Genomic DNA, 13,253 nt, shown 5'->3' on the forward strand with positions numbered 1-13,253 from the left:
GAGCCTTGCAAGGACTTGAACCAGATGGGAGGTCCAGTGAGAGGTCACAGCAGAGCCCAGCCCTGCGCAGTGATGAGGGAGCACTGTGCCCCAGGCCCAGCACCCAGTGCTGCTCCCCAGTCTTGAACGCTCTACTCGGAGGGCAGGAGCCCCTGAAACCTGGGCTCCTGCTGCTGCCTCCTGGGTGTCGTCTTTCAGGGATGTGGCTCCAGGGACGTGAGGGACAAGGCCCAGCACCCCTAGGAGCCCTCACAGGAACACAGAGACTAAGCCTATGGCACTGGGGAAAAGCATTTGCATTCAGAAGTACAAGTAATCGCTAATTTTCTCTGAGTAACAGTCTACCAAAAATTTTTAAATTTTTTCATCTTAAGAAAGACTTACACATGACCCAGAAGCAGGCATAGTCCCATAATTATTGTTTCAACCTAATTATTTGAACATCTTTGGGGGAAAACGCACTTGAGTTGGGTCTCTAAGTTTAAAGTAAGGTAGAGAGAGGGTCTCGGCCAGGAGCTAGGGGCCCAGGCTGGACGCCCCGGGAACACAGCTTCACACAGCTGGCCCCCCGCCAGCCTCCACTATCTCCAGCAGCCATCCGGCTCCCCGACATCCTGGAAGCCCAGGCTGATAGTGGCGGTCCTGGAACCGGGTCACAGGGCGGCAGCTGGGAACCCTCTGGGGGCTGGGGCCTCCTTGCCCATGACTGTCCTGGAGCTGCATGCAGACAAGGCCTGGGTAGCGGCCAGCACCTCCCGACGTTTCAGAGCGATGTTATCACCGCACAGGAACATTCCAGAAGCAACACGCCTGGTGTTCGTTCAGCATTTGGCTCCCAGGCAGCACAGAAGCCTGCCGGACGCGTCTGCCTGGGAGCTGCGCCTGCCCCGGAGCCTCATCCCCACCCAGCCTGCCGACCTCTGCTGGGGACGAGTCTGATGCATCTACGGCAATCGGCTCTCAACATGTAGACCAGCGGTGCAGTAGCGAGCGCAGGTGAAGCCCCTGCTGGGGAGGGGGCCAGACACCAGTGGCGTAACCCCCAGACATCCGAGTGTGACTCCCCTGTGGCAGGGTCCCGGCTCTGCGGCTCTCAGTCAGCCAGTAGCCAGCAACCGCGTGGAACTTCCCTCCCTCCCTCCCTCCCAACAGGCACCTCCAGGAGTGGTCCAGGGGTCCCCGTTCCAGACAGCAGGAAGGACAGGTGGAGGCTGTGGCCAGGGTGGGGCCTCATTCACTCAACAGCACCTCTTGCCGGCGCCAGGTACACTGCAGGGCACAGAGAAGGAAACACCTGGCACAAACCATCTGTGCTCAGTACAGGTGCTGCAAAAGGGTGGCAGGGTGGGAATTCCACAGGGGCCTGCCTCCCAGCCTTCCCCCCACCCCAGGCCTGCTGTGGGCGAATGTCTCTGGGTGTCCCTGACACCTCTCTTATGCTGCACAGCCCATGGGGCTTACCTTCAATGACGCCCTCTACTCACTGGGGGGAACGGGGGGGACTTCTAAAAGCCCAGGTGCCCGAGATGTCCCCAATCTCCACACCTCTAAGGAACAGTCAGAGGGGCTGAACTTGGGAATGGAGTCATTATAGATAGAGTTGGATATGATGTCACATGGCGCCAGGCATGGTAGCACATGCCTGTGATCTCAGCACTTTGGAGGCAGAGGCAGGATGGAGAGTTCAAGGCCAGTCTTGTCTCAAAAGCCAAACAAGCAGGCAACAAAGAAAGATGAGATAAAGTGGAGAAAGGTTCACTAACCTGTTACTGATGTCCTCTCAGTTGACACAGACACACAGGGAAGCCATGTGACCAGAGCCAGGGACAGGAGTGATGTAGCCACGGCCTGGGCTATCACCAGAGGCCCGGGGCAGGGGGAGCGGGGTGGGGGGTTAGACATGGCTCCTGAGGCCTTGGGGAAGCTGGAGCCCTTCACTCTGGGGCTGGCAGATGCTGTTCCTGCAGCTGGGAGCCAGTCAACTTTCCATCCCTGAGAGAATGGTCTTAAAAGGTGGGAAGGTGTACTCTCAGCCCTTTCACTCTGGGCCTGAGGCAGCAGCACCGTTTATCATGTGACAGCGCGTGGCAGAGGGCTGTTTATATCATGGTGCCCTGGAAACAAACAGGAAGAGGATGGGGTCCCCACATCCCTGCAAGAAAAGCTCCTGGTAACCGAACCACACCTCCAACACGTAGTCTCTGGGGGACATTCCAGACACACGACAATGGCCTCCCACAGCACCTCCCCCGGAGGTACACAGGGCCTTCTCCTGCTGCTTCCTCTCTGACCCCCATCCCAGGCCCTGCCTCTGGGTGGCCCAGGACTGTCTGGGGCAGGGTGTGACCAGAGGATGCTTTTCCACCTGTCAGGGAGGTACCTGGCACTGCTGTGCCCCACGGGCCCTTATCTGCTGTTTACCTTAAAGAAAAAAAGGGACTTGAACTTGGAGAACCTCTCACTTGTTTATTACCAAATAATTCACATTCATTCTACAAAGAAAGGACACAAAACAGAGAACAGAAAAATCCCCACAACTGTCCAGAGACCTACTGTCTGACATCTGCTCCATATGTCCCTCCACACATGAAGGATGAGTGCGCTTTGTTTGAAAGCAAAATGGGGTGACCCCATCATGGCCAGGGATCCCCACCTCTACACAGTATCCAGCAAGTTCTCACACAAGCTGCCTGCTGGCTGCAATCCTTCACTGAGCGCCGCTTCTCTGATCAAAAAAGTGCGAGGTAGCCCCACGCTTTCTCGGGACAGTTCAGAGGTTGGCTCCCAACTCCTCTCCTGTTGTTTGCCTAAGTGACCCCTCTGCTGGGCCCACCCTGGCCTGCTGCCACTGCCCTGCGCCCTTCAGCATCTGTCCTCACTCCCAGCAAGCATGGCCGGTGGGCTGCCCTCCCGGGTGAGATTCCGATGGCAAGGCCCCAGTTCCTAGGCAGGAATTGGGGTCCCCAAGAGAGAGGTGATCATGAGGCTGTGGGTCCATGCCAGCCATCGCCAGACAAGTCATCTTTAGACCAGGGAGCAAGAAGGGCTCACTCTCAATGTGTCAGGAGTGACAAGTTCTTCAGCAAACCTTCAGGTCACACAGAAGAGACCACAGCCAATGGAAGAAGCCACCCCCACCTGCCCAGGCACGCCAGGCTGCACGCACCTCCCAACAGTGCAGGAGTGGGTAGGCTGCACACACTGTTTACTGAGCCCACGTCTGTCCACAGGCAGCCCAGTGTGGCTTGGGATGGTGCTCTCTCCGACAGCTGAGCTGGCCTTTGTCTAAGAGAATTCACGATGCTTCCCGGCTTCTGTCCCATTTGTTCCTTTTATTCACCATGTCCCTTCAGGGTACGCATCAGTGCCCATGGACCCTCTGCCCAGCCCCCACTTACAGGGAGGCCTCTGTGGACAATGCCCGGGCTGTGCGGTCTCTGTGAAGATGAATCCTCACGTGGTGGGTGACTGCAAGTTGTGGGGACCATGGAGACTCTCAACACAGAATGAAGGGTAAGTACTCGCAATGGTCCTCCAAGATGCTGCTCAAGTCCCTGGTCTCTGAGCCTCACACCCGCCACCACTGCCCCCTTGCCCAGCCCCATGCAGGACATGGGCTGAAGAGCCCAAATGAGCCCTCAACTCTGGAAGCAGGGGGGCAGGGTAGAGGCGCACCCTCCCATTCCTTTCCACATCCTGAAAAGGAGGCTTAACAACCTATCCCCAAATCTAATCACCATGAATCAGGCTCGCTGGCTCAGATAAAGCCCTGGGCTGAGCCAGTAACTGGGTCCTCCATGGTCACAAGACTGCAAAGTGGCAAGCAGCCTGGGCAGAGAGCAGGCTGGAGCCTTGGGAGCTCTTCTGCACCCTTGGACAGCACAGATCCCAGGTAGGGACAGCCTCTACAGACCACTATAGGAAGTGAAGCAGCAGTAGGGAAGCGGGCTGTGGAAGTATCAGACAAGTAGGTGCCACCCAGGTCCCCTTCCTAAAACCGGAGTAGCAGGCGGTGGCAGACTTCCTTCCCAAACAAGGGAGGAAACAGGGCTGAAGTCTCGGGAGGGTGCCGCTGCCTGCTCAGGGTCCCTGGTGCTGTGCAAGTGCAGCCCCTGCAAACTGACCACGTTGACAACCACGTGGCTCTGCCCAGCTTGGGGCCTGGCCTGGGAAACGAAGGAGCAGATCTGTAGCTGTGGGAAGAGTCAGGGGCTGCAGGGGAGGAGTCCATAAGGCACTTTATTATGCTCACAACTGGGTCTTCTCATGACCACCCCCAACAAGTCAGAAGCACCTAAGTGGAACCAACGGCATGCCCCAGGCTCAGGTACCACAGGGCAGCTGGCCCCGGTCCAGACCCACACAGACATCCCTTAAGAGTTCATGGCACACCCAGCACCCTCCGTCAGAGCTGGCTGCTGCCTTCCAGCTGCAGCTGGCGAGCCAGCTGCTTCCCAATGGCCAGCAGGGGGCTGGCTCTGTAGGTTGGGCTGGCCAGCAGCTCCCGAAACCGGGTCTGTTCTTCCTCCCTGAAAGAATGGAGACCACAGGTTAAGAGGAAAACAAGCCAAGGACCTCCCCAGGCCTCTCAGACATCAGAGGGGACAGCAGAGGCTGGGGCCACCACAGGATGCAATGCCTAGGGCATTAAGACTTCCAGAACGGGAATGCTACTCTGGGCTCACCCTACAACCACATGCAGGCCCTGGAGCCCCTGACAGCAGGCCTCAGAGGGACCTGACAGGATGCTACTAAGGCAGGAGCTGAGAAACGGGGAGCAGTGGCAGCCTGCATGCCGTGCAGACACACAGCCTTAAATAAGAGGTACCTTTCTCCTCAGTGAGCCCAAAATAGACATACGGGAGAGCCAGGAGCAGGAGGGGCAGCAACACAGGCTGTTGGCAGAGGCTGCTCAGAGGGGCCCAGGTGCCATGGCAACAGGTGGGCACAGCCCTACTCTGACCCCTGCAGCCAGTCAGCTCTTGTTCTTAGATGTACAAGACCAATGGTGGCCAGACCTTTGCCTCCTCCTCTAACTAACCTAGAAGGCCACCCTCCAGGAATGCGGTATGGTTAGTACAGTCACCTCTACTCCAGACAGGTGCCTGGGGGATGGCAAAGGTGAATTGAGTGGATAGGAAACCTCGGGTGATGGCACCAGGCCAGGCCACAAGGATAGCTTTGGCTCTGAGTAGGGGTGTGTGTGTGTGTGTGGGGGCTGAGCCCCTGGGTGACCTCGGACCACTCCAAATCATGCTAGTATTCTCAGCAGTTGACAGGTGCCTTGTCCCCTGCTGGGGGATCACACTATAGTACAAGGCTGTCAGTATCCTGTTGGACCTAGCATGACCATTGGGGCTCTACTCCCACTGGTGAGAAGTAAAAAGTCTGTCACAGCCAGGACACAGTTAACAAGGCCTGCGGTCAACAGCTGGACCCAATTTGGGGCAAGTGAACCTGTCAGAGCACAACCCAGCATGCCCCCCAGCAGAGGAGCCCCCAAAGTCAGAGTCTTTACATGTTTCTGTGTATTTTATGCTTACTGCCTCCTCTTTATCTCTTGTGCATTCCCCTCTTCCTTGACAGCTTTGTCTGCAGGCAGCTCATCTAGACAGACGTTCTCTTGTGGGCACTGTGCCTGTGGCTCCTGTGCTCCCTGTCCATCTCCCTTTCCGCCTCCACAGGTTCACTCCCTCTGCATGCGTGAAAACGGTCGGCATGGGGTTAGCTCAGGTGCCAGGAAGCTGGTGCTACACCAGAAGCCAGCATGCAGGTAGGCACAGGCTGCCTGATGTGGGATGGCGGTGCAGGAGCTACACTGCACCAGGAGATGGAAGCTGACAGACAAAGCCCATCTACCCAAAGATGGACCCTTCCCTAGCTCAGTGACAGCTGGGAGTGATGCAGGGCACAGACCACCCTTCCCAGGATTACTGAGGCAATCCCCTGAGTCTGCATGTGCTGAGAGTGAGGAACATGGACTTCGTACCAGGAAAGATGCAGCGTCCACTGCACTCAGCTGAGCACCCCCACAGACCAGTGAGACACCCAGGATGTGAAAGGGAGCTTCCAAACCAAGGGGCAAGGAAGCTACTGCTTCCCCTCTTAGACACTATGCAGAGCCCAGGAGGCAAAGTACAGCTGGACTCTGGTGGCTCACACCTATAATCCTAGCTACTTGGGAGGTTCAGATTGGGAGGATCATAGTTCAAGGCCAGCCCAGGCAAACAGTTCATGAGACCACCCCCATCGCCAAAATAACCAGAGCAAAATGGACTGGAGGCGTAGCTTAAGCAGCAGAGCACCTACTTTGCAAGAATGAAGCCCTGAGTTCAAATCCCAATCCAACAACAACAACAAAAAAAAGACAGAGAGAGAGTAAACAAAGTCCATCTGCAGAGCCAGGAGCTTGGCACCTGAGCTACCCCCATGCCCACCGTTTTCACGCATGCAGAGGGAGTGAACCTGTGGAGGCGGAAAGGGAGATGGACAGGGAGCATAGGAGCCACAGGCACAGTGCCCACAAGAGAACATCTGTCTAGATGAGCTGCCTGCAGACAAAGCTGTCAAGGAAGAGGGGAATGCACAAGAGATAAAGAGGAGGCAGTAAGCATAAAATACACAGAAACATGTAAAGACTCAGGGTCAGAAAGTATCCAGAGTAAAAAACAGATTGCAGATCACAGAGGTCCAGGAAAAGTGTAACGGTGCCCTAAAGGAGAGAGCCAAAGCTGCACGTGGTGGTGCAAACCTAATCTCCTATCCACACAGGGGTGCCAGCCCCAGGCAAAAAGCGAGACCCTGTCTGAAAAATCAACTAAAGCAAAAAAGCTGAGGGTGTGGCTCAAATAGTACACAGCAACTGCCTAGCAATCATGAGCTGAGTTCAAACCCCAGTATCTCCAAAACAAATAAAATAAAATAAAGAGTAAGAATCCTATGGCAGAAACATTTGAGGCTGTAATTCAACACACATCACCAAAAGCAACAGTAATCATAAAAAGACCTTAGTCTATAAACAGAAAGACCCCAGAGGACTGGGCATGGCTCAAGTGGAGGGGTGCACCATACTAAGAAATGTCTTAGCAGAGATACTCCAAAGAGGGAAAAAAGTCACTCCAGAGGCAAAAGCACCACATGCTGTAAGCGAGGGTGTAAGTGTCAGGCTGCTCAGGCTCCCAGAGATCAGTGCACAGAAAACTGGGGCCATCTTGATAAGGATAAAAAAAAAAAAAAAAAATGTGGCCTAGAAGTTCATACAAGACAACCTGGCACTGGCTCTGCTGACGGGGCACCCTGCTAATGGGGTAGAGAGGTGTAGCCAGGGAAGGGGCTCAGTCTCAGAACTGACTGTAAATACATGCCCCATCCACATCTCCCCAGGTTAAGAGGAACCCTGGGTGGGGGAGGGACAAGGAGCTGTTAATACTCTGGCCAAGGAATCACAATTCCCCTGGGAGCACTGGGTCTGACTGCACAGCACCACTTATAGCTTGTCTTGGTGGGAGGTTGAGGGGCAGGAGGCAGGAAGCCCTGGAGTGTCAAGCAGGAAACCCTGGGGTGTCGAGGCCATACTCACAGGAGCTGCTGTCTTTGGGCTGTGCTCATCCGGCTGAGCTCGGCTGGCCTGGGCTTGCTGGTCACCCTGCTGAGGATAAAGAGAGGCCAGGTCAGCCAGACACCCTGCTTCTCCTAAAAACCTGCCCTGCAGGAGGTCTGGCTCTTCCCTCCTCACAGCAGCCTGTGGGGCCCCAGGTGCCCACACTGTTGAGTCTGTGAGTTCTGCAATGTGTCCTGAACCTGGATGAGCTGGGCAACTGCCGAACACTCAACCACTACCATGTCTGGAGTTGAGGACCACAGTTATCTGGGACTTGCCTTTAAGGACCTGTGATAGGAAAGGACAATCACTTTACTGGCTGCTTCCCAATTTGTATGTTGACTTTACTGCCCTGCCTGGTCTGAATGGAGAAAAAGCTACTAGAGTGGACACATGGCACTTTCTGACAGTTATTGGCACTGGCCACTTGCCTTCTCTCTTCCTGTTAGAAAGACATAGCACCAACCATGCTGTAACCTAAGGAACCAGCAACATGAACCCACAGATTCCTGGAGAAGGCCAGTGCTGCTCTCTAGGCAGGGGGCTGCCCACAACCGCCAGGCCAGGGTATCACATAGCTGTAGCTTCCTGGGGCCTTCCAAACCACCTCACTGGGCCTGACTCAGGCAGGCAGACTGCCAGGCAGCAGGTCCCTGAAGCCAACCCTGTCAACTCTGGGTCATACCAGGAGTGCCCGTGCAGCTCCGCCCACCTCACGCAGGGACCAGCAAAGGCCCTAACAGGGCAGACCAGAGAAGCATCACCAAGCTTTCCTCCTGGGAGCAGCTGGCCTGACAAGACAAGTTTGAAGACTCCATGCAGAGGCAGTGAGGCCCTGCAATGGGAGGCAGGGCAGAAGAAGGGCAGAAAAGCACCAAGTCCCAGGGCCAATGCCTAAATTTAGACTCCTGCGCAGGAGGCCTGAAGTCTTACTCATGTTTCTTTTAAAATATGAATGAAAGACATTTATTTTGTGTCTCCTCAGTGCCCGAGCTCTACTTCCTCTTACCCCTACTCTGTCCCCGCTGATATGGGAAAGGACTGTCAGGCTGTGACCTTTTCCAGTCCTGTCTGCCAGGAAGGGACACTTGCATCTCCTGACCCCTGCAAATGCTCCAGAAACCACTAGGGCACGAGAACCACCAAACAAGGCAGAGACAGCTTATCTGGGGAGCAGTGTGGCAAGGCAACTCCAAGACCAGCCTGCAGAGGGGTGTTGCCCCTCGTGGAGAGTTGACCAGCGTCCGTAGCCACTCTGGCCATAGGATCAGGGAGGCCCTGAATGCCAGCAGCAGCAGCCCCAGGCCCCAGGGTGTCCTGCAGGCACCCCGAGGCTCTTGGTTGCAGAGGACTAACTTCCTAGAGAATGTCATGTTTTACTGGTGACTGGGGCCCACTGGCAGCAGCACTGTTGGAGCAGCACTGTTTGCACTGACAGATCCTCAGCTCCTGTGGGGCGAGGTGGGAAGAAGCAGTCACTTGGAGCGCCTGTGAAGACATGCTTTGCCAGCTCAGACCCTTGGATTTTCTACAACTACCCTGTCAGGGAAATATCACTGGGACCTCAGACTTGGAGTGGACCAGAACAGTGACAGGGAAGCTGGGTCACAGAGCTACCCCCTAGGTCCCTTTGAGTCTAAGACATGGCAGGGCAGAGCAGAAACTCGCCAGCTGAACCTTAAAGGGACCCTTGGTGTGACCTGCCTAGATGGGATGCCCTCTTCCTCAGTGCAAGGAACCCTGCAAAGGAGAAACAATGGAAGAGGTGAAGGTCAAGTGCAGCTCTAAACACTCCAGGCAAGAAGTACCTAGAGTATTATCCCAGAGGGGACCCTGACTTGTGAATGGCCTGGTGGTCAGGCCAGGCCAGCCAGGGGGCCTGCAGGGCTCAGGCATGGACAGAAGGAAGCAAAGCGCCCACCTGGGGCAGGTGTGGTCCCCAGTGCATATCTGCCAGTAGTGACAGTGAGGATGGTCTTGAGACACATTCCTCCAGTCCTGTGCGCATGTGCACAGGCCGTCACACACACGTGTGTCTTTGGTCTGCCAGCTTTGAGGGCCTAGAAGCATGGACAGCCTAGGAGAGACCAGAATCCCAATGCCAGACCGTGATGTCTAACGCCCTTCTCCAAGACAAGGTGACAGGTTTTGGAGAAACAGCTGATTCTAGGACAGGGCGGGGTATGCCCAAGGTGAGCCCTGAGCACCTGCTGGTGCCACCAAGTAAGAAAGTGCTCAGAAACACAACGGCCCACACTGACGGCAGCAGCTGAAGGAGCCACCAGTGCTGGATGCTGGAACACTTCCAGCAACAAAATAAAGTAGTATTGGATTACAGCCCACAGCATCAGATGAATACCCACGAGTCCACGCTGACATAAATAAACGACTGGTAAATAAACAAATGGGGGAGGAGACAAAGCTCACAGTCCAGCAGACCCAGGTCACTTCTGCAGACACCGTGTCCTGGAGGAGGGGCATCGCTCCCCACCCTAGGCTGGGCCCTCAGGGCCCCTTCCTTCCAGACAGCTCCACCTGGAAGCACAGGAGGAGCCCGGCGAACACCCTGCATCAAGTGTCCAGGTACCACCTCATGAAAGTGGCCTTGGCCTCCGTGGCCTTCCATCTGGTAACCTACAGCCCTACCCCTCCAGGTGAGGGATGGCCTAAAAAGTGCAGGACTTGTTCTCCTGAGAACTGTCAAGGTCATAACAGGGAGAGTCTGAGACCCTCTCAGTCAGGAGGAACAGAGGAGACGTGACAACTAAATGTCAGGTGCTGTCCAGGACGGGGTCCTGGGGTGGGAGGAGGACTTTAGGGCTTTAGTTAACTGTTACTGTAAATTTATTACTTCAGACCAGTTCCTTAGTGGTTCCTTACTGGTAACAAAAGTACCACACTGATCTAAGATGCTTTGAATGGGAACCTAGGTGCAGGTTTTATGGAAACTACCTCTGACATTTTTCTGTAAGTCTGCATATTCTAAAATAAAGTATATTCACCCAGCTGGCCCACACTCATGTGGAGCCTCATGTGGAGGCCCCTGGGTCTGGCGCCCGACAGGAACCTTCCCTTGCCAGAGCAGAAAAACGCAGCACAGCACCCTTGGCGGCCCACAGCCTCCGACACATTCCTGCTCGGGCTGGCGGAGTGGGCTGTTTACACAGCACTTTCCCTTCTGGGAACCCAAGCACATTTTTCAGATGAGAAAACTGAAAAGCGGGAAGGGACCCTTGACCAGGGTCACATTTTTGCTCAAGAACCAGGAATGGAATCTGCATCGCTGGCTGTGCTCAGTCGTCAAGTCTCGACCCAGTGGCAGCTCCTTGTCTGGAGCAAATGTTCTGATGCTCCCATCTTGGGAGGCCAGCCCAAGACCATCTGGCTCTGCAGCATGTCAGCCCCATGAAAGGGTGGGGGCCTCACATCTTAAGTGCACACGGCCCCTGCTTTCTCCTCAGATGGAAATTCAGTAGGAGAAAGTGAATTATTTTTAAAAAGGCAAAATTAGAAATGACAGAAATAAATGATGGAAGTCCAGCAACTGTGACAGCACAGAGCCCGAAGCTTTCCCACCTGTCCCAGCAGAGGCTGCAGCTCCTGCAGGCACACATGCCAAAGCACACCTGGCCCCGGCTGCCTGGCCTTGGCTCCCTTCACTGCCATGAAGACAAGCTAGGGGTCCTGAGCATAAGAAGGCTGCAGGTGAGCTCCATGTACGTTCAATGAGCTCTGACACAGGCACTAGGCTCTGGGTATGGAGGTATGCCTCTGGTGGGAACCAGGAAAGAAGGAATGCAGTCAGCGTGTGCAGGGGAAGGCCAACTGAGAAAGGGCCACTGGAGCCACCACCTGCAAGGGGCGCAGGACAAGCCTGTGGTCAGGATCAGGCATTTGCGGGACACAGCAGTGAGACAAATCCAAATGCGAGGCCAACTGGCAGAGGGACATGAGGGAGTGTACATCAGCCAGCCAGGAAGGCCAGCCACCACCTGCCTTGAGGGCTCTATCCACAGAGTGAAAGTCCTCATGGCAAATATGGCAAAGGTACTGACTCACTGGTCTCTGCAGCATCAGGAGCCACTGTGGCCCCTTGCCTGCACCTATCCTCTTTAGACCTGGGCCTGCTGGCCACAGCTCTGGAAAAGCCAGCCTGTGTGGGACACTTACCTCCTGGCTTGCCTCTGGCTGCCAGCCTCCAGCTCCTGCAGCTCGGGCAGCGCGTCCCTCAGGGGTTGCAGGTCCCCCACCACCACCGTAGCCCTACGCTTCCGCTCCTCTCTGAGCTTCTTCTCGGCTAGCTTTATAGCTTCAATTTCTGAGGCAGAGGAGACGAGGGTCAGAGACAGAGACACAGAACCCAGAGGCAACTTAGGGACACCAGAGACGAGGTCCTCATCAGAGTCTGGACCCAGTGCCCAGCAGGCAGTGTTATCCGCTGGGCCCCGACTGTGGCCTACCTCTTCCCACACAGCTGGCAGTGCAGTTTCCCACCACCATCCTTTGGAGACCTGAGGGGCGGGTAGCTCGAGTTATTTTTTTCCTCCTTAATCACAGAGGCGCTTTTTAATTACAGGGCGGATGACAAGCATGAAGCTGCACCTCTGAAGATGGCTTCCTCTGCAGAGGGACCTGGTACAGGGCCTGGGCACACAAGGCGCAGGGGCTGATACAGGGGGCTCAAATTCTGCAGCACAGTCTTCTCTCTTCTGGGCAAGTCAGACAAGACTGGTGCCTCCTTGAGACAACAAGAGCAGGTCCCCACGTGGGGAGGGGCTGACAGCCACAAAGAGCCACAGGGAGCAGGGTGGGCAGCTAGGTCCTGCAGCACTAATACAAGAGTGGGCTCTCGGCAGGGCCCAGAGGCGGAGGCAAGTGGTATCCCAGGAGGGCTAAGGCCTGAAGCACAGGAGGTTGAGGCTGGTGACCTCTGTGCTGAAGAAGGGACTGCAGGGTCTGGATGGAGAGGGCATAGCCTTGGGAATTGGTTTTCATCAAAAAATATATTAATTTAAAACAGTTATTATAACAAGTGCTTAAAACACTCTATTTGCCTCCATGTGGCTTGTGAAAAGTGTGCAGTTCTGGGACAAAGCCCTGCTCTCTCTAGGTTCACATAGCAGGGCAAGGCCCTGGGTTCAAATGTGAGGTGACACAAACAGAGCCAAGACAAACACAAGCGGGGCACAGTGATACCCTTGCTCCCCTCCAAGCCACAGCCACCAAGTCTGAAAAGCCACCCGGATCACGCCAGGTATGTCCCTGGCAGCAAGGGTCTGTCCCTTCATCCAGGACAAGGCCCGCCCTTCTGGAGGCCTGCAGTGCCCAACCAGGATGACCCAGTCATGCTGAGGAAGTTGGTGCTCCACCAAAAGGTTGGCTGAGAGGAAGAAAAGCCCTACTACCCCCATGATAAAAGTTATAGAAAGAAAAGCGTTGACAGAGAACAAGTGCCAGGAGCCTCTAGTAGCTATCACCTTTCTCAGCAAAACATTCGACACTACTAAGAACGCAGCTGCAATCTCATGACACCCCCATCTGTGGAGCTGTGAGGGAGACAGGCGGTGCAGGGCAGCCTGACCAGATGAGGGAAGGAGTAGGGGCTCAGCTCTTCCAAATGGACCAGAAGTGACACAGTCTCAGTATTTCAACA

The 13,253-nt window shown here is 55.3% G+C and overlaps 1 protein-coding gene across 2 annotated transcripts in view; it reads right to left on the minus strand.

Moving 5' to 3' along the window:
• Positions 1–4,221: 4,221 nt before the first annotated feature.
• Positions 4,222–13,253, minus strand: part of Slx9 (SLX9 ribosome biogenesis factor) — a 32,038-nt gene continuing 23,006 nt past the window's right edge. For both annotated transcript variants that reach the window (XM_020177215.2, XM_074072501.1), the window contains 3 exons: positions 11,771–11,918; positions 7,580–7,648; positions 4,222–4,529 (listed from right to left, as the gene is read on the minus strand). In XM_020177215.2, coding sequence (XP_020032804.1) covers positions 4,406–4,529; positions 7,580–7,648; positions 11,771–11,918 — 341 coding nt within the window. In that variant the 3' untranslated portion in view covers positions 4,222–4,405. The remainder of the gene's footprint in view (positions 4,530–7,579; positions 7,649–11,770; positions 11,919–13,253) is intronic.

The sequence above is a fragment of the Castor canadensis genome, chromosome 5 (genome assembly GCF_047511655.1).
Source record: "Castor canadensis chromosome 5, mCasCan1.hap1v2, whole genome shotgun sequence".
NCBI classification, from domain to species: Eukaryota; Metazoa; Chordata; class Mammalia; order Rodentia; family Castoridae; genus Castor; species Castor canadensis.